Here is a 19,454-nt window from a genome sequence, read left to right on the forward strand (position 1 = left end):
ACAGGACTGCCACTCTCAAAACTAATGACACAGATCTGGTTAGACTAATCTAATCAGGGATGATAGAGTGTAATTTAAAGTTAATCAGTTGAGCACTCATGAACCACTGTGCAAACAGTGGTGCTGTCAGGTAAGCTATATATACAGATGTACGTACTGTCGCCTGGCCCGCTCACTGTCCCCTTTCCTGTAAAGGCGCCATACTGAGTGTGGAAGTCGCACATGGGTTTCTCACAGCACTCATGAACCACTGTGCAAACAGTGGTAGTATCAGGTAAGCTATATACAAGTACGTACTATCGCCTGGCCCGCTCACTGTCCCCTTTCCTGTAAAGGCGCCATACTGAGTGTGGAAGTCGCACATGGGTTTATCACAGCACTCATGAACCACTGTGCAAACAGTGGTGCTAACAGGTAAGCTATATACAAGTACGTACTGTCGCCTGGCCCGCTCACTGTCCCCTTTCCTGTAAAGGCGCCATACTGAGTGTGGAAGTCGCACACGGGTTTCTCACAGCACTCATGAACCACTGTGCAAACAGTGGTACTATCAGGTAAGCTTTATACAAGTACGTACTGTCGCCTGGCCCGCTCACTGTCCCCTTTCCTGTAAAGGCGCCATACTGAGTGTGGAAGTCGCACACGGGTTTCTCACAGCACTCATGAACCACTGTGCAAACAGTGGTGCTAACAGGTAAGCTATATACAAGTACGTACTGTCGCCTGGCCCGCTCACTGTCCCCTTTCCTGTAAAGGCGCCATACTGAGTGTGGAAGTCGCACACGGGTTTCTCACAGCACTCGCCAGGTTTCTTCGCCAGCATGCAGCCCTGTGGCAGTGAGCCATAGTGACCACATCTGAAACAAAAATGTTCAAATATAAAGGTTTTAGAAATTGTTTGACAATGACGACTCAGTATAGTTTGAATAGTATCTGAATATAAAGATTGAATATTGTCAAATATTGTCTGGGTATAATTTGAATATTTTCTAAAAATAAAGACTGAATGTCGACCGAAAACGTCTGAAATATAAAGTCTGAGTATAATGTCTGAATATAAAGTCTGAATATAATGTCTGAGTATAATGTCTGAATATAAAGTCTGAGTATAATGTCTGAATATAAAGTCTGAGTATAATGTCTGAATATAAAGTCTGAGTATAATGTCTGAATATAATGTCTGAATATAATGTCTGAGTATAAAGTCTGAATATAATGTCTGAGTATAAAATCTGAGTATAATGTCTGAATATAAAGTCTGAGTATAACGTCTGAGTATAAAGTCTGAGTATAATGTCTGAATATCATGTCTGAATATAATGTCTGAGTATAAAGTCTGAATAATTTCTGAATATAAAATGAATAATTTGATACACAATACTAACGTAATCTGAAAACAAAGTGACCGTCTAAGTGCAGCATTAATTAATTAATACGTCTCAATATAGAGTGAAAACAAACGTTTAATTTTAATATCTGAATCTTGAATGTTACAATATAAAATCTAGAAAGCCTACATAATACCCTAATTATTTAAAGCAATTAGTTTATTTTTCCCCCTTAAGTTTGGGGTTTTTTATTGAAAAAGTGTTATCTTTTTTCTTCTTGTTTTGTCATATGTCTGAATCTCTAAATATTAATGTTGAATAATGTCTTTATGAAAAGTATTCTACAAACCTTTTTTTATTTGAAACTGTAAATTATTTTCGTTATCATGTTTATCTTTTCTTTAAGCGTTTATCAGGGTCCTAATTCACTAAACTCTCTCAACTTCGCGATCTTGCAGTGCAATGCAAAAAGACTTGCAAAGAAGATGCTTTGTTGTCCAGCAGAGCCTACGAGACCTTTGTGAATTAGGCCCCAGAAATGTAAAGTTTGTACGTACACGCTCTGACAAGACCACAGACCGACGCTGGCGTCTCGACACTCGCACTGAAATTCACACCCCACCTGCCACGTCTGGCCCTGGTAGTATTTAGCGCCACTGTACACGCAAACGTCTGGAGGAAAGGAATAAAAAGATAACGCATATTATTTAAGACATATTATATTTTATAAGACATATGTATAAGATATATCATATTTCAGCATACACCATTACCTAAAAGATACAATATACTGGTATTTGCAGCAAACACAACCTTTGATTCTTTATTATGCTTTGCCTCTTCAAGAGTGTTGATATATTTATGTCTAACAAGATGGAAAATGTATATGCAATTTACATCATTAAATATCAATTAATTTTATATGCTTTCGCATGTTATGAAATATTTTTTTTAGGGTGGGTTAAGTGGAAAAGTGTGCATGGACCAACTCGTGAAAAGGGCAACCCAATGAGAATTTAAAAACAGAAGTAAAAAAAAGAGACACTTGAATATATTTAGGGGAGACGGGTCCCCTGGTACCCCTTGGATTGGTTTATGATTACCAGTATAAAAGGTAAAATTCGCAAATTTCGACGACAATTGTATTATTTTGAAATAAAAACTTACTGACTCCATTAAGTTTGCCAACATTCTGTCCAGTGGATGTCTGATAACTTCCCTTGAAGTCGCACACTGGTTTCAGGCAGCACTCGCCTTGGACGCGAACTAGCGTGCACTGAGACGGCAGCTTGTAATATGCTGGACATCTGAATGAGACAAAAACAGGTTTATTGTAATCAAAATGTTTTAAACTAACACCTGATTCAAACTAGCAGACCCCCTTTGATATTTCGGATGAAGATCCAGGCCACAGAAATAATTGATGTCCAGACTTTTTACAGGAGTGTTTGTTTTTGTACTTTTGTGTTCACTTGGGCGTTTATTTGTTTTATTTATGTTAGTACATAATGAAATGCAATACACAACATATGACAGACAAGTTAAAGATGTAGTTGAATAATGTTTATTTTATTACAATAGGACTGGACACAACCATAACAGACTTACATATCCATAGTTCAGTTTTATCTTTTGAAAGGATCAATTGATTGCCCTGCCTCTTCCTCCAATTTGAACTGTCTACTTAAAAATTGTCGTAGATTGGACTACGTCAGTCTAACATAACTCTAACTGAAAATGTAGGGGGCGTGTTTCCTATACAATTTTGAAACAAAGATGCCTAGAGACGCATTTTCAGGGTAATTTAGTTCTGTAGATTGTGAATGATGATTGGTTTTTTAAAGGTACCAAAAAGGGATTTTCAAAAGGACATAGGGGGGGGGCACTGGACCCCTATAACCGCCACCACCTCCCCTCTTATTCGCCAATGAAACGTAGTAAACTCACTTATTGAAACACTGGTATTTTCCGCGACTTTCGTCAATACATTCACACTCGTACTGACATCCGTCCGTCCATTTGTCTCCCTGTTTGTACTGCTTGCCGTTGTAGTAGCATTTACCAACTGGAAAACAAATCCATGTCCTTACAAAGCAAGAAAAAGAATCAATTTTCATTCCAACACAAACTCCTATATCCTTTCTCTCAATACCCCCACGTCACCCATCCCCATACAAAGACTTCAGTGAAAGGAAAGCTAGAAATAAGTTGTAAACACACTGCCAAGGGAGTCCAAGCCGTTCGGCTAAATGTCTTAACAAAGTCTATATGGTCAGTTAAAAATAATACATTACATTGCAAAGGTAGTACTGTTTGTTAGTAATAATTATGATGTTCGCTATTGTAGTCATTGTAAGTAATTATTTCATTTGATCCAACAACTTGGTTCACGATTGTAGTGTTTATGTATTAAGCATAAAATATATATATACTGAACAAAATAAGAAACTTCCGCTAACTTTGCTTGAACATAACTTGATGAAAACAAACCGGGGGAATAATTGTTATGTATGCGTTTAAAGAGTGTTCTATGATGCATCGTTTGGTACAAAAATCATGGCCATAGGTTAACAGAAACTGGGAGAAATTTTGACCAAGTGTGGTAGGGGTTTAAAAAAAAACCCCACTTAATAACGGGTATGACCACCTCTTGAATTGACCACTTCAGTGCATCGCAGGCGCATAGAATTGACTAAAGTGTTGATTTCTGCCTGTGGAATATTGTTCCATTCCTGAATGAGCGCTTGACGAAGTTCGTTGACGTTAGCGGGTGGGTTGGGATGACGCCTCAATCGTCTGTCCAGACTATCCCAGACCTGCTTGATGGGGTTGAGATCAGGACTTTTAGCGGGCAACTCATCAACGAAATCAATGTTATTTGTCCTAAGAAAATTTTCAGTGTCTCTAGCTGTATGAGAGGTGGCATTATCATGCTGAAAAATCGAGATGTTGGCGTTGTTATGGAACAGAGGAATGACGTGATGAGCGAGAATGTCATCGCGGTAACGTTGAGCATATAAATTGCCATCAATGACGACTAGTGGTGAACGATAACCATGGGCAATGGCTGCCCAGACCATGACACAACCCCCACCCCCGAAACGATCTCGTTCAAGAACACAACAGTCAGCATAGCATTCATTTCTCCTACGGTAGACGCGCACCCTGCCATCACCACGTTGTAAAGAAAATCTGGATTCATCCGAAAAAAGAACGGTATTCCAGCGTCGCCATATCCAACGAGTGTGTACACGTGCCCAATTAAGATGATTTAGATGATGACGTTGCGTTAAAACGCATCCGACGTAAGGACGTCGTGCATGTAAACCGTTCTCCCGCAGACGATTACGAACAGTTTTCCCACTGATTCGGTTATTATGAAGCCCAGGTGTGTCAGCAGCAGTAGCAGTGGCAGTTTGGAATCGATTGCGCAAATGCGTGTTCATGATATAGCGGTCTTGACCACGCGTTGTAACACGCAGACGTCCACGACGTCGCAAGTTGTTGGTGCTTCCTTTCGTTCGAAATCTTACGCGAAGATTTCGTATCGCTCGACTAGAACTCCCAACATGCCTTGCAACGTCTTCTGTCGACATGCCAGCATCAAGCATGCCAATCGCCCGTTCGCGTAAATTATTGGGTATTCTTGGCTTACTAAAAATGCTACAATGTAAAAAACGTTATTTTTTTTACAAATTTTGAAGCGTTTTCGTTCACTTCACAACAATGTCAGTAAGACAAGTAAAACAAATTGATCGAATACTACACGGGACATGTCGAACCATGCATGCACGTACAAATTGAATTTCACGTTGTCGACGATTAACAGTGCAAAAATAATCGATAAAATTCATGAATCCTGATAATACAGCTCAAGGCTAATACTACCTATATAATTTCATTACACAATGAATTCTTTAACATAACAAATACTATATGTATAAATCGGAAGTTTTTTTTGTTTGTTCAGTACACAACTGTTATACATCATGGAAAATGCATTAAATGTTTTTGCATGTATCAGCATTTGTAATGATGGATTTTGCCAGTACTGTGTATGTGTCGACATGCCTTGTCCGTCCCTGAAATAATTCCTGTGGACGTCCTTGGGAACCCCACTACACGCAGCTTGGTCCAACTCAAGTCTTCGTTAGTTTACACTCCACGCTTCGACAAATCCAGCTTGAGTGACTTTCCAGGATCTGAAGCACTCGTTGATATAGTTGTCTGTAAGCTACGTTACATCGTCAGGATGTGGCCGTCAGATAGAAACTAATGTAGCTGCGTTACATCGTCAGGATGTGGCCGTGAGATAGAAATTAGTGTACACATGCTGAGGGCACACTCAAAACTTGTGCTTCAGAATGAGAAATACTTTGTAGGGATTTCCTTTTCATTGTATAGCCTCCTTCCTTTTGTCTTCATACGCCAGTATCGGAACACATTATGATTAATATAATCGAAAATGGTGCTAATGGAATTTACGATGGAGAAAATGTCATGTATACTTTGTATACTTACAGTATCCAGTTAGAGTTGACGGAACTGAAATGAAATACAAACATATTATATAGCATAAATTATATGACAGTTAATTTTTTATTATCATGTGGACGTTTTCCAACAAACAACATCAGAAAACTTATGTTAGTAGATCAAGACCGTCATGTAGTTGAAACGATTGTTAGAATTCAGTAAACAAGGAAATCTAGGTTTAATTTGCTTTGTTCTCACAATATGAAATAGTCAGCAGTAGAGAGTAAAACCTGTAGAGAAAAGACGCCTTTAAAATAAGGTAATCTTTCCTTTTGTTTGTCGGGCGTGCTTCATTTCATGTTTAAAACTGTTTTCATGTTTATGTCCATGCACGCTGTTCAGGGTTCATAGCTCAGTTGGCCAGAACAGATATATTAATGAGAACAAACAAATCCCAGTAACAGTCTTAAATACTATTCTGAATGAGTTAGCATCCACTTCGAATTCTGGGTCGTGTAGCCCATTGGTAAAGCACTCGAAAGTGCCCAGTTGGGCTATTTCCCGATCCGACCATTGCCCCACAATTAGCGTAACAAGGGTACTGTTCTGTTTTTGGGATGTTGCATAGACATATTCTCTTATTGCTAATAGAAAAGAGTAGCCCATGGAGTGGCGACAGCGGGTTTCCTCTCTCATTATCTGTGTGGTCTTTAACTATATGTCCGTCGCCATAAGTCCTTTATTGTTCTGAGTCACCAGTGTTCTTATCATATCACAGATAACCCCGCTTTCGACTAAGCATCTTTTTTTTTTTCTTTTTTTTTTTTTTTTTTTTTCGACTAAGCATCTTACCAAACATAATTTACTAACATGTCTGTTGTATCCCGTCACTTCTTACCCCGATCATCCCCCATCCTAAAACAAACAGTATTGTACCTAAAAGAACTGTAAATATTACACATACTTACCACAATATCCACAGTACTTCCGGCAGTTCTCCTTAGCCCAGTTGGCATATTGAGGTCCACACGAGGTGGCGGCGAAAGACTTGCAGTTGGTCAGCTTATCCGCGCATGGTGGAGGAATTGTAGGAATGGATGCTGAAAATTGCCGATTTATTAATTAAATACCTTTAGTTCGTCTACATATAAGGATGGACAACAGAGGTATAAAGGGGCCAATTTCACCAAATACCTTGGGCCGGTTTTATGTTAAACACAGGTGTTATTAAGGATAGTACATTGTATGTAGTTACACACTTGTAACATATCAACAGGTTTTGTAAATTCGTAAATTTAAGTCAGCTACTAACGGTTGTACCTGGCATACATTTACAAATGTTTGGCATCTATTTCATGAAGAAAATTGCATCATTACGGAAAATGGAGCATTTTAAGGACAAACGAAAACGAAATATGTATATTTCTAACTATATTTGTTGTACTATGATAGTAATAAAAAGTGTGATTTATGCGCCGATTGACGTTTACGTGCAAAACTAAGCTTAATAATGTTTTCTGAAATTGGGTCTTCAAAGGCGGTCTTTTACCTACTTGCTGAAGAGTTAGTATAGTTATGTTTGAGATAGGTAAATGTGTGGGTGTAATGTTAAAGCACATTGATTAATTAATCAGTAGCTATTGAATGTCAAACATTTGGTAATTCTGACATATAATCTTAGAAAGAAATCCCGCTACATTTTGCCATTAGTAGCTAGGGATCTTTTATATGCACCATCCCACAAACAAGATAGCACATACCACAGCCTTTGATATACCAGTCCTGGTGCACTGGCTGGAACGAGAAATAGCTTAATGGGCCCACCAACGATCCTAGACCGACCGTGCATCAGGCGAGCATTTTAATACAGATCCTATAATACAGGTCGTGGTATGTACTATCCTGTATGTGGGATGGTGCATATAAAAGATCCCTTGTTACTAATGAAACAATTTAGCGAGTTTCTTCTCTAACATTGTCAAAATTACCAAATGGATTAAATCAGTGTGCTCTAGTGGTGTTGTTAAACAAAAACCTTTACTACAGATCTACGTCCCGCCCCAAATACTGAACAGAGATAAACGAATCAATTGTGAAGAGAATAGACGAAAGACATTACTTGAGCAGAATCCACAGAACCGCGGGCAGTTGGTGTGCGCCCATGAGCAAACTGGGTGCACATGCTCCTGTCGTACTTGTCGCAGTTTGGCTGTCCGTCCTGACACGTGTCCAGGTCCGGCGACAACGTCGTTACAGCTGTAACACAATTAAACACACTGGTCTGAGTTGGCTGCCATTGTGAAGATATAATCAATTAACACAGTGTTTTTAATCACTAAACGTACCCATTACGATTATACAATATCTTGTTTAGAATAGCAGTATCTGTATTCCGTCCCATCATTCTATAATTTCTATAAACATGTTTTTTCTTGTGAATAATTTCAGTTTGATTTGACGTAAGAAAAAACTCAAAGTGTTTGAAAATAACAAAAACATACTATTGTTGTGTGCAATTTACTAATCAATCGGATCAGAAATAAATAACTTGTAGTAAATTCCACACTATGAAAAAAGGCATTCCCCGTGGGACGGACTATAACTCTACTACCAATATTCACATATATCCTTGTCTAGAATATAAGTGTATGTATATCCAGTGCGTTTCTGATCGTTCAAATTCCTGCAGTACTTCAAAAATATCATTTCGTTTCCCCAATATATATTTGTTCGTAATTATTGAGATGGAAGATCCATTATAGGACACTACAAACGTTTATGAATGAATGCCTCGAGCATTGTACAGACGTAGATGTCTATACAAAGTTTTAAAATATACTTACCTTGATATCTGTATTGTATTATACTTTTTGCCACAGCTCGTTACACTGCTGTTTCACATAATTGTATAAATAATAATATATTTACCTTTCTGACATCTAATAGCCGATGTGTATGTTTGTGCTGGGATGTCGTTAAACATTATTTCATTCATTCATTGTACTGACGTACGTTTATGAACATGCCAATCGGATATTAATTTTAAAAATGATATTTTTTTCCTTTTTTAAAACTAATATTTTCTTTTGAAAAGTAAACCAGTTGTTATGCAGGTTAGAAAACCGTCTTATATTACGTACGTTTCGGTATGTATGGAGGCAGTGTTGGTGGAATGGCTGCAAAACAAACGAGACATGTATTACAAACAAATATAAACAAAATATTATTAGAATTATAAAATATAGACCTTAATACCTGAATAAGTTTACTTGAGTGCCAATAATATATACCAAAAGATATGCTTCCAGCTGTGGTCCTGGAATGTATGTTTTATTGATTATTAATAATGTTTATTGAAACCATTTTTAGTAACTCTATTTTCAACCAAAACACTGTATGGTGGTGCAATGACGTATATTAAGGGACGGGGCTTATCTTAGTCGGTTGAATCCATTCAACTGATAGATTTTTTCTCGTTCCATCCAGTGCACCACAACTGGTCAAAGGTCGTGGTATGTGCTTTTCTTGTATGTTGGAAAGTGCATATAAAAGATCCCTTGCTTCATTATGAAAAATGTAGCGGGTTTCTTCTGATGACAACTTGTCATAATTACCAAATATTTGACATCCAGTAGCCGATGATTAATTAATCAATGTGCTCTAGTGGTGTCGTTAAACAAACAAACCATCACTTATATTAAGGAGACATTGCGATTAACGACACCTTGCCAGTATTGGAATCACATTTGTACGTACAATATCCCAATAACTTCAGCTTAAGCTGTATCCTAATCGGCCGCAAACGACGTGAGCGATGTCAGCGATTATTTTAGAAATGATTTCAATTGCCGTATCCTAACTGGACACGTGCGACGCGACACATTTATCCGTCGTGCCATATGCGTGCGGTTAGAATACAATGATTTCTAAAATAATCGCTCGCGTAAGGTTAGGATACAGCTTTACACTCATCAGATTATTTGCTCAGGGTCGTAACTAGTCTGATATAACTAGGACACAAAACAAAAGGGTAACACAGTATTCTTCTTGCCAAAAAGGTTACTTTTATTAACGATACTCTTTAGTATTTTTGGAAGCGCAAATAAAAGATCCCTTGCTGCTAATCGGAAGAGTAGCCCATGTAGTGGCGACAGCGGGTTTCCTCTCAAAATCTGTGTGGTCCTTAACCATATGTCTGACGCCATATAACCGTAAATAAAATGTGTTGAGTGCGTCGTTAAATAAAACATTTCTTTCTTTCTATAGTATTTTTCGAATGGCGAGTGGGCAACTGCCCATGTTTCTCATTTAGATATTGCCTGGATTTACATGTAAAATGTCCGATGATTAAAAGCGTATGTTGTTTATTCATTTCATTTCATGTTGTACTTATAGCCAATTAAGGTTGAAGCACGCTGTCCTGGGCGTATACCTTAGTTATTTGAGCTGTCTGTCCACTGTTTGGTCAGCCAGATGTCGGTGTAGTGACCTTGTGCATATTCTTGAGCCATTAAAACTCGCACTGGGTGGGTGCCGGCACCGAGGTTCGAACTCAGTACCTACCTGGTGATGCCAGTGCATGTTTCCATAGTTAACATCTTTTTTTTCTTTTTCTTTTTTTTTTCTTTTTTGCTACGTACTACAAAATGAAAAAACCAACACTCTCCGTCCCCCATCCCTATCCCCCCCCCCCCCCCCCTTATGTACGCACATTATTATGTCTCTCATACAAATTTTTTTTATTGGTACTATACCCTGGCACGCCTTCTGCGTGAAGAGCGCTGATATTCCTGCCAGCTTGTCGAAGTGGCTCACAGTTAGCACGTGATCCTTGTCCGGGTCCGTCGCCATGGCTTTCAACTCTTCAGCGAAATGGCCGGCCCGACGCCGACGGAAAACAGGTTGATTCCCGCAGCCCTGGCCAGATGGGCCTGTGTCGCCGTGTCGTCGGGTTTCGCCGACCGACCGTCGGTGACGATGATGCCGATATTGGGCACGCCTGGTCGATCGCCGTTCTTCTGGTTGAACATGACGTCCTTCATGTACTTGATGGCGTCGCCGGTGTTGGTGCCGCCGGCGACATACTTGACATTGTCGATGGCGTGCAGCACACTCTGCTTGCTGTCGTGCTTGTTGAGGTGGAACTCGGTGTAGGGTCGGCTGCTGAACTTCTCGACGGCGACTCGGATCTGGGTCTGGGAGATGGCCAGCGGCTGCACGACGCTCTTGACGAACGACAGCAGGGTGTTGAAGTTCTTCAAACCCACGCTGCCAGACGAGTCGAGGAGGAACACGATGTCCGCTTTAGCGCCGCAGTGAGCTGAAACAAAACGTCAGTATTATGAGTGGTGAGTAGGTTGATGATGAAAAGTGAGCAGAGTGAGTGGTGAGCAGGTAGAATGAAGAAATGTGAGTGGTGAGAAAGTGGATGAAGAAATGTCAGCAGTGTGAGTGGTGAGCAGGTAGATGAATAAATGTGAACAGTGTGAGTGGTGAGAAGGCAGATGATGAAAAGTGAGCAGTGTGAGTGGTGAGCAGGTAGATGAAGAAATGTGAGCAGTGTGAGTTGTGAGCAGGTAGATGATGAAAAGTGAGCTTTATGAGTGGTGAGCAGTTCGCTAAATGTGAGCAGTGTGAGTGGTAAGCAGTTGGATGAAAAGTGTCAGTGGTGAGCAGTTTGCTAAATGTGAGCAGGTAAGAAAAGTTGACTCAGAAATTAGTAATAGTTTATGAGAAGTTTTTGTTTTTTTAAACCAAGCAGTTGGATTAATGAGAAGATAGTCTAAAGATAGGCAGTGTGGTTAGTGAGCAGTTTTCAAAAACGTGAGTACTCGTTGGTGACCAGTTAGAAGTGGTTAGTGGGTAGTTAGGTCAAAAATTAGTATTAGTTGCTGAGCAGGTAGCTTCAAAGTCATTAGTGGTTACTGAGCAGTTAACTCAAACTTGAGTACTGGTAATGAGCAGTTCGCTCAAAGGTGAGTAGTTAGTTCAGAGGTAAGCAGTATGGTTAATAGTTGGCTCAAATTGAGCACTTGTTAGTGATAGTTTAAGAATGGCAGTCAGGTTAATAAGTAGTTCAATAGTAAACAGTTAGCTCAAAGTGAGTGGTGTTGTTAATAAGAAGTAATTTCAAAAGTACACAGCGTGGTTAGTGACCACTCAGAAGTGTGAGAGGGTCAGTGCCAGTTAGGTGAGTTTGACAGACACAGCATACTTACGTGGTAATACGTGTGCATTGGGCTTCGGCTTTGCGACTGAAAAACAAATGATACATTTGTTTTTTTTTTTTTTTAAATCAAATATCACAAAGTAATAGTAGAGGGTTCATTTAAAATCAAATAAAATTCGAACATGTTTTATATCAAATAGATTGTAGAGTGTACATTAATACTAACAAATATTTTAATAGATAGTACAATTACAGATAAATAATAGTATAGAGGTCATATCATTACCATTTAAATATTTCAAAATGTAGTTCTAAATGATTATATTTTAATTAATTATATATTTTGTTGTTTGTGTTCAGGGTTTTTCTGTTGTGCTCCAGTGGTATCGTTAAATAAAACAAACTTGTTTCTTTCGTTTTCAGTACAGGTAACCATCGTGTTATATAATAATTACCTTCGCACGCCTTGGCCGCGAGGACGCCTTTAAGCGAGGCCAGCGCGTCGAATGTGGCCGCCTTGTAGACGTACTGGCTGTCGGGGTCGCTGGCCATGTCCTTGAGTTCGTGGTCGTTGATGCCGTTCCCGATACCGAGTGCCAACACCTTCACCCCCATCGTCTTCAACTTGGCGGCCTCGGTCTTCGTCAGCGCCTTGTTGTTCGACTGTCCGTCCGTCATGATGATCGCAATGTGAGGCACGTGGGGACGTAAACCTATAAGGTAGGATCCAGTTAAAAAGGCTGTTCAACAATTATTGCGTAGCGCAAAATCTGGCATTGTTTGTAACCCCCTTCCCTAACTACTGAACTTTTTGTAACGCCGAGACTACTCACTTTTTTAAAATTACGTAAAGCTTATTAAACGCCAAACACACACTCACGCACGTACGCACGCATGCGTACACACACACACTAAACAAAGGCCATGGTATGTGCTTTCCTGTCTGTGGGAAAGCTACATTAGGAACAATGCAGCGGGTTTCCTCTGATGACTACGTGTCAGAATTACCAAATGTTTGAAATCCAATAACCGATGTTTAATTAATCAATGTGTTTTAGTGGTGTCGTTAAACTAAACAATCTTTCAAAACTAGGGAGTTAGGGCCCTCTGGACGCTGCGCTCCTTATAATAACGGTTCATTATTCACTAACCGGCCGCGGCTGTAAAACTGTGGTCCTTCATGAAGCGGATGGCCTCCCCTGTGTGGGTGCTGCCGCTTAGGTACTTGATTCGCCCGACGGCGGCGGCGATGTCCGCTCCGGTGTGGTAGCTCTTGAGGTCGAACTGTTTGTGGGGTGCACTGGAGAACGTGTCCACCCCGATTTGAACTCCGGTCGACCCGATAGTGAATGTCTTGGCGAAGTCTTGCACAAATTTCTTCATCTTGATGAAGTTGGTGGACCCTACACTTCCCGACTCGTCCAGAAGAAACACGATATCAGCCTCCGCACCGCAGTCTGTCACAAGTCGAAGAAAAGGAGTTTTAGAACTTATGGCAATGATATCCCAGCACATTAATTAGCGAGGGTTTATATCACAATTAAGAAAAAACAAATACTACAAATATCTTATCGCATTAATTAGCTAAGGTTTATATCACAAATAAGAAAAAACAAGTACTACAAATATGTTTAGCGCATTGATTGGCGAAGTTGTTAATCCCTAAATAAAAATAAATAAATACAACTATGTTTATCTCGAACCATCGCTATCTCGAGTTATTTGATTCTGTCCCTTCCTTCAACATGGAGATAACAAAGTTTGACTGTACATGAATAATGATGTATAGAGAGAAAACAAAATGTATTCGGTCTAGTGTCTAACATAACACTTGCGATACTTTGTTAACAAAATGTATTCGGTTTAGTGTCTAACATAACTCTTGCGATACTTTGTTAGCTAAATGTATTCGGTCAAGTGTCTAACATAACACTTGCGATACTTTGTTAACAAAATGTATTCGGTCTAGTGTCTAACATAACACTTGCGATACTTTGTTAGCTAAATGTATTCGGTCTAGTGTCTAACATAACACTTGCGATACTTTGTTAGCTAAATGTATTCGGTCTAGTGTCTAACATAACACTTGCGATACTTTGTTAGCAAAATGTATTCGGTCTAGTGTCTAACATAACACTTGCGATACTTTGTTAACAAAATGTATTCGGTCTAGTGTCTAACATAACACTTGCGATACTTTGTTAGCTAAATGTATTCGGTCTAGTGTCTAACATAACACTTGCGATACTTTGTTAACAAAATGTATTCGGTCTAGTGTCTAACATAACACTTGCGATACTTTGTTAACAAAATGTATTCGGTCTAGTGTCTAACATAACTCTTGCGATACTTTGTTAGCTAAATGTATTCGGTCAAGTGTCTAACATAACACTTGCGATACTTTGTTAACAAAATGTATTCGGTCAAGTGTCTAACATAACACTTGCGATACTTTGTTAGCTAAATGTATTCGGTCTAGTGTCTAACATAACACTTGCGATACTTTGTTAACAAAATGTATTCGGTCTAGTGTCTAACATAACACTTGCGATACTTTGTTAACAAAATGTATTCGGTCAAGTGTCTAACATAACACTTGCGATACTTTGTTAGCAAAATGTATTCGGTCTAGTGTCTAACATAACACTTGCGGTACTTTATTAGCAAAAGAGATATTTTGTACGCATTTTTCAAATTTATCCAATAAAATGAAATAAATAGAATGTTTCTTTAGCAACACCCCACAAAAATTGTTTAATCAGTGATTGTCTAAGTGTCGAGCATGGTAATTGTAAAATAAACTCATCATCATCATCGTCGACCTAGTCATTACCATCATCAATTCTTTATTAACTTTACAGCTCATCAGTATACAAACACAAATATAAATAAAGACTACGGCTGCATATAGTGCAGGAGATGCAAAACCAATATAGCAGTGATTACATAATATAAACATAATATACACAATTATACATAATGGTTTGATATTAATCACAAGGTGTTTCTTAATCTGTTACATTCAGAGAGGTATTTACCAAGCTGGTTTAAAACTGTAATATTATTATTCATCACTTACCTGGTTTCGTTGGTTTGGGTGTAGCAGCCATCGTGGGTTTCACTGAAACGGTCATTAAAAGAAATTCAATTAGTCCTACGATTGCTTTCATCTAAGCTCATTTTGAGAAGACGATATATATGTTTACAATATACAATTTCTTAATATAGTCTTGAAGATTTTATACATGTACATACACGGTTATTGACGGTTATATGGCGTCAGAAACCCGCTGTCGCCACTTTGTGGGCTATTATTTTCGATTAGCAGTAAGGGATCTGTTATATGCACCATCCCACAGACAGGATAGCACATATCACGGCATTTGATGTACCAGTCGTGGTGCACTGGCTGGAGCAAGAAATAGCCCAATGGGCTCACTGACGGGGATCGATCCCAAACCGACCGCGCACCAAGCGAGCGCTTTACCGATGAACTACGTCTCGCCCCTTAGCTTACAGTAAATGCTTGAGGTAAATAACAGGTGAGTATCATGTGTGGCCGGGATGGACAGTTGAAAAGACAGGTGAGTATCATGTGTGGCCGGAATGGACAGTTGAAGAGGCAGGTGAGTATCATGTGTGGCCGGGATGGACAGTTGAGGAGATAGGTGAGTATCATGTGTGGCTGGGATGGACAGTTGGAGAGACAGGTGAGTATCATGTGTGGCCGGCATGGACAGTTGAAGAGGCAGGTGAGTATCATGTGTGGCCGGGATGGACAGTTGGATAGACAAGTGAGTATCATGTGTGGCCGGGATGGACAGTTGAAGAGGCAGGTGATTATCATGTGTGGCCGGGATGGACAGTTGAAGAGGCAGGTGAGTATCATGTGTGGCCGGGATGGACAGTTGAAGAGACAGGTGAGTATCATGTGTGGCCGGGATGGACAGCTGAAGAGGCAGGTGAGTATCATGTGTGCCCGGGATGGACAGTTGGAGAGACAGGTGAGTATCATGTGTGGCCGGGATGGGGGATGGACAGTTGAAGAGGCAGGTGAGTATCATGTGTGGCCGGGATGGACAGTTGAAGAGGCAGGTGAGTATCATGTGTGGCCGGGATGGACAGTTGAGGAGATAGGTGAGTATCATGTGTGGCCGGGATGGGGGATGGACAGTTGAAGAGGCAGGTGAGTATCATGTGTGGCCGGGATGGACAGTTGAAGAGGCAGGTGAGTATCATGTGTGGCCGGGATGGACAGTTGAGGAGATAGGTGAGTATCATGTGTGGCCGGGATGGACAGTTGAGGAGACAGGTGAGTATCATGTGTGGCCGGGATGGACAGTTGAAGAGGCAGGTGAGTATCATGTGTGGTCGGGATGGACAGTTGGAGAGACAAGTGAGTATCATGTGTGGCCGGGATGGACAGTTGAGGAGACAGGTGAGTATCATGTGTGGTTGGGATGGACAGTTGAAGAGACAGGTGAGTATCATGTGTGGCCGGGATGGACAGTTGGAGAGACAGGTGAGTATCATGTGTGGCCGGGATGGACAGTTGAAGAGGCAGGTGAGTATCATGTGTGGCCGGGATGGACAGTTGAAGAGGCAGGTGAGTATCATGTGTGGCCGGGGTGGACAGTTGGAGAGGCAGGTGAGTTTCATGTGTGGCCGGGATGGACAGTTGGAGAGACAGGTGAGTATCATGTGTGGCCGGGATGGACAGTTGAAGAGGCAGGTGAGTATCATGTGTGGCCGGGATGGACAGTTGAAGAGGCAGGTGAGTATCATGTGTGGCCGGGATGGACAGTTGGAGAGACAGGTGAGTATCATGTGTGGCCGGGATGGACAGTTGGAGAGACAGGTGAGTATCATGTGTGGCCGGGATGGACAGTTGAGGAGACAGGTGAGTATCATGTGTGGTTGGGATGGACAGTTGAAGAGACAGGTGAGTATCATGTGTGGCCGGGATGGACAGTTGGAGAGACAGGTGAGTATCATGTGTGGCCGGGATGGACAGTTGAAGAGGCAGGTGAGTATCATGTGTGGCCGGGATGGACAGTTGAAGAGGCAGGTGAGTATCATGTGTGGCCGGGGTGGACAGTTGGAGAGGCAGGTGAGTTTCATGTGTGGCCGGGATGGACAGTTGGAGAGACAGGTGAGTATCATGTGTGGCCGGGATGGACAGTTGAAGAGGCAGGTGAGTATCATGTGTAGCCGGGATGGACAGTTGAAGAGGCAGGTGAGTATCATGTGTGGCCGGGATGGACAGTTGGAGAGGCAGGTGAGTATCATGTGTGGTCGGGATGGACAGTTGAAGAGACAGGTGAGTATCATGTGTGGCCGGGATGGACAGTTGGAGAGACAGGTGAGTATCATGTGTGGCCGGGATGGACAGTTGAAGAGGCAGGTGAGTATCATGTGTGGCCGGGATGGACAGTTGAGGAGACAGGTGAGTATCATGTGTGGCCGGGATGGACAGTTGAAGACGCAGGTGAGTATCATGTGTGGCCGGGATGGACAGTTGAGGAGACAGGTGAGTATCATGTGTGTCCGGGATGGACAGTTGAGGAGACAGGTGAGTATCATGTGTGTCCGGGATGGACAGTTGCGGAGACAGGTGAGTATCATGTGTGGCCGGGATGGACAGTTGAGGAGACAGGTGAGTATCATGTGTGGCCGGGATGGACAGTTGAGGAGACAGGTGAGTATCATGTGTGGTTGGGATGGACAGTTGAGGAGACAGGTGAGTATCATGTGTGGCCGGGATGGACAGTTGGAGAGACAGGTGAGTATCATGTGTGGCCGGGATGGACAGTTGAAGAGGCAGGTGAGTATCATGTGTGGCCGGGGTGGACAGTTGAAGAGGCAGGTGAGTATCATGTGTGGCCGGGGTGGACAGTTGGAGAGGCAGGTGAGTTTCATGTGTGGCCGGGATGGACAGTTGGAGAGACAGGTGAGTATCATGTGTGGCCGGGATGGACAGTTGAAGAGGCAGGTGAGTATCATGTGTGGCCGGGATGGACAGTTGAAGAGGCAGGTGAGTATCATGTGTGGCCGGGATGGACAGTTGGAGAGGCAGGTGAGTATCATGTGTGGTCGGGATGGACAGTTGAAGAGACAGGTGAGTATCATGTGTGGCCGGGATGGACAGTTGGAGAGACAGGTGAGTATCATGTGTGGCCGGGATGGACAGTTGAAGAGGCAGGTGAGTATCATGTGTGGCCGGGATGGACAGTTGAGGAGACAGGTGAGTATCATGTGTGGCCGGGATGGACAGTTGAAGACGCAGGTGAGTATCATGTGTGGCCGGGATGGACAGTTGAGGAGACAGGTGAGTATCATGTGTGTCCGGGATGGACAGTTGAGGAGACAGGTGAGTATCATGTGTGGCCGGGATGGACAGTTGCGGAGACAGGTGAGTATCATGTGTGGCCGGGATGGACAGTTGAGGAGACAGGTGAGTATCATGTGTGGCCGGGATGGACAGTTGAGGAGACAGGTGAGTATCATGTGTGGCCGGGATCGACAGTTGAGGAGACAGGTGAGTATCATGTGTGGCCGGGATGGACAGTTGAGGAGACAGGTGCTGCAGTTTGAAGTGGGATGGCAAACGAAGAAAAACGTTAGGAGCTAGTGTTAAAATTGTGTTTAGAAACATTGACCAGAAAAGCGAGATATGATGGTGGCTCGAGTATGGTCATAGAAACCCGTAAGAGGGAATGGTTGATTAGTAACATGGGTAATCAAAACACTGTTGCGACTATTAAGACAAGATGTGGCTCACTGGTGAACAAGAAAATGCAAAACATGAAATAATGCTAGAACTGGAAAAACTAATTACGGATATAAAAAGTAAACAAACTAAAAAGCAATTGACTTATTTTGTTTTATAAAAGTTAAACTTTTAAAATTAAAATAAAAGGAAAACCCCTCACCATTGCAGGTCTTCTGTTGCAAGGAGCCTTTGATCAGTTTGAGGGATTCGAAGTTTGTGACCACAAACACGTGATCTTTGTCGGGATCGGTTGCCATGGCTTTAAGCTCTGTCTGCTTCGGCCCAGAACCGACGCCGATAGAAAAGATGGTCACTCCGTTCTTCTTGAGGTTCCGGGCTTCCGTTGCTGTAGCTGGTGCGTTATTGGACTTGCCGTCAGTTATGACGATCGCAACCTACAACAGAGTCAGATCATTTAACCTTAATTTGCTTGTTCCTGTACGGGCTCCCATTTTTGTGTGTGTGTGGGGGGGGGGGGGGTGTGTGTGTGTGTGTGTGTGTGTGTTCCGAATTAAACACAAATATGTCCAAATCTGGATAACAACATTTTATTTATATTATTATTACTACCTAACAGCTATATAGGGTTGCAAACAGATCTCGACGAATGTTTACATGGATTACAACTAATTTCGAGAGGAGAAAGACAGGAATACATGGTTCAAAGGTCTCAGGTTAGCACATTTTGCTCGAATATCTGTGTAATTTT

General features: G+C 41.5%; 1 protein-coding gene across 1 annotated transcript in view; it reads right to left on the reverse strand.

Annotated features, from left to right (window-relative positions):
* The window catches only part of LOC121389365, a 56,433-nt gene that overhangs the window by 31,504 nt on the left and 5,475 nt on the right, over window positions 1–19,454 (reverse strand). Inside the window, 16 exon segments of the mRNA XM_041520959.1 lie at window positions 158–250; window positions 485–670; window positions 718–857; window positions 1,886–2,000; window positions 2,496–2,635; window positions 3,276–3,393; window positions 5,850–5,873; window positions 6,773–6,904; window positions 7,944–8,060; window positions 10,559–10,672; window positions 10,675–11,124; window positions 12,429–12,686; window positions 13,125–13,462; window positions 15,053–15,094; window positions 16,146–18,600; window positions 18,906–19,140. Of these exon segments, the coding sequence (XP_041376893.1) occupies window positions 158–250; window positions 485–670; window positions 718–857; window positions 1,886–2,000; window positions 2,496–2,635; window positions 3,276–3,393; window positions 5,850–5,873; window positions 6,773–6,904; window positions 7,944–8,060; window positions 10,559–10,672; window positions 10,675–11,124; window positions 12,429–12,686; window positions 13,125–13,462; window positions 15,053–15,094; window positions 16,146–18,600; window positions 18,906–19,140 (4,957 nt within the window).

Source organism: Gigantopelta aegis, chromosome 14, assembly GCF_016097555.1.
Source record: "Gigantopelta aegis isolate Gae_Host chromosome 14, Gae_host_genome, whole genome shotgun sequence".
Taxonomy (NCBI): Eukaryota; Metazoa; Mollusca; class Gastropoda; order Neomphalida; family Peltospiridae; genus Gigantopelta; species Gigantopelta aegis.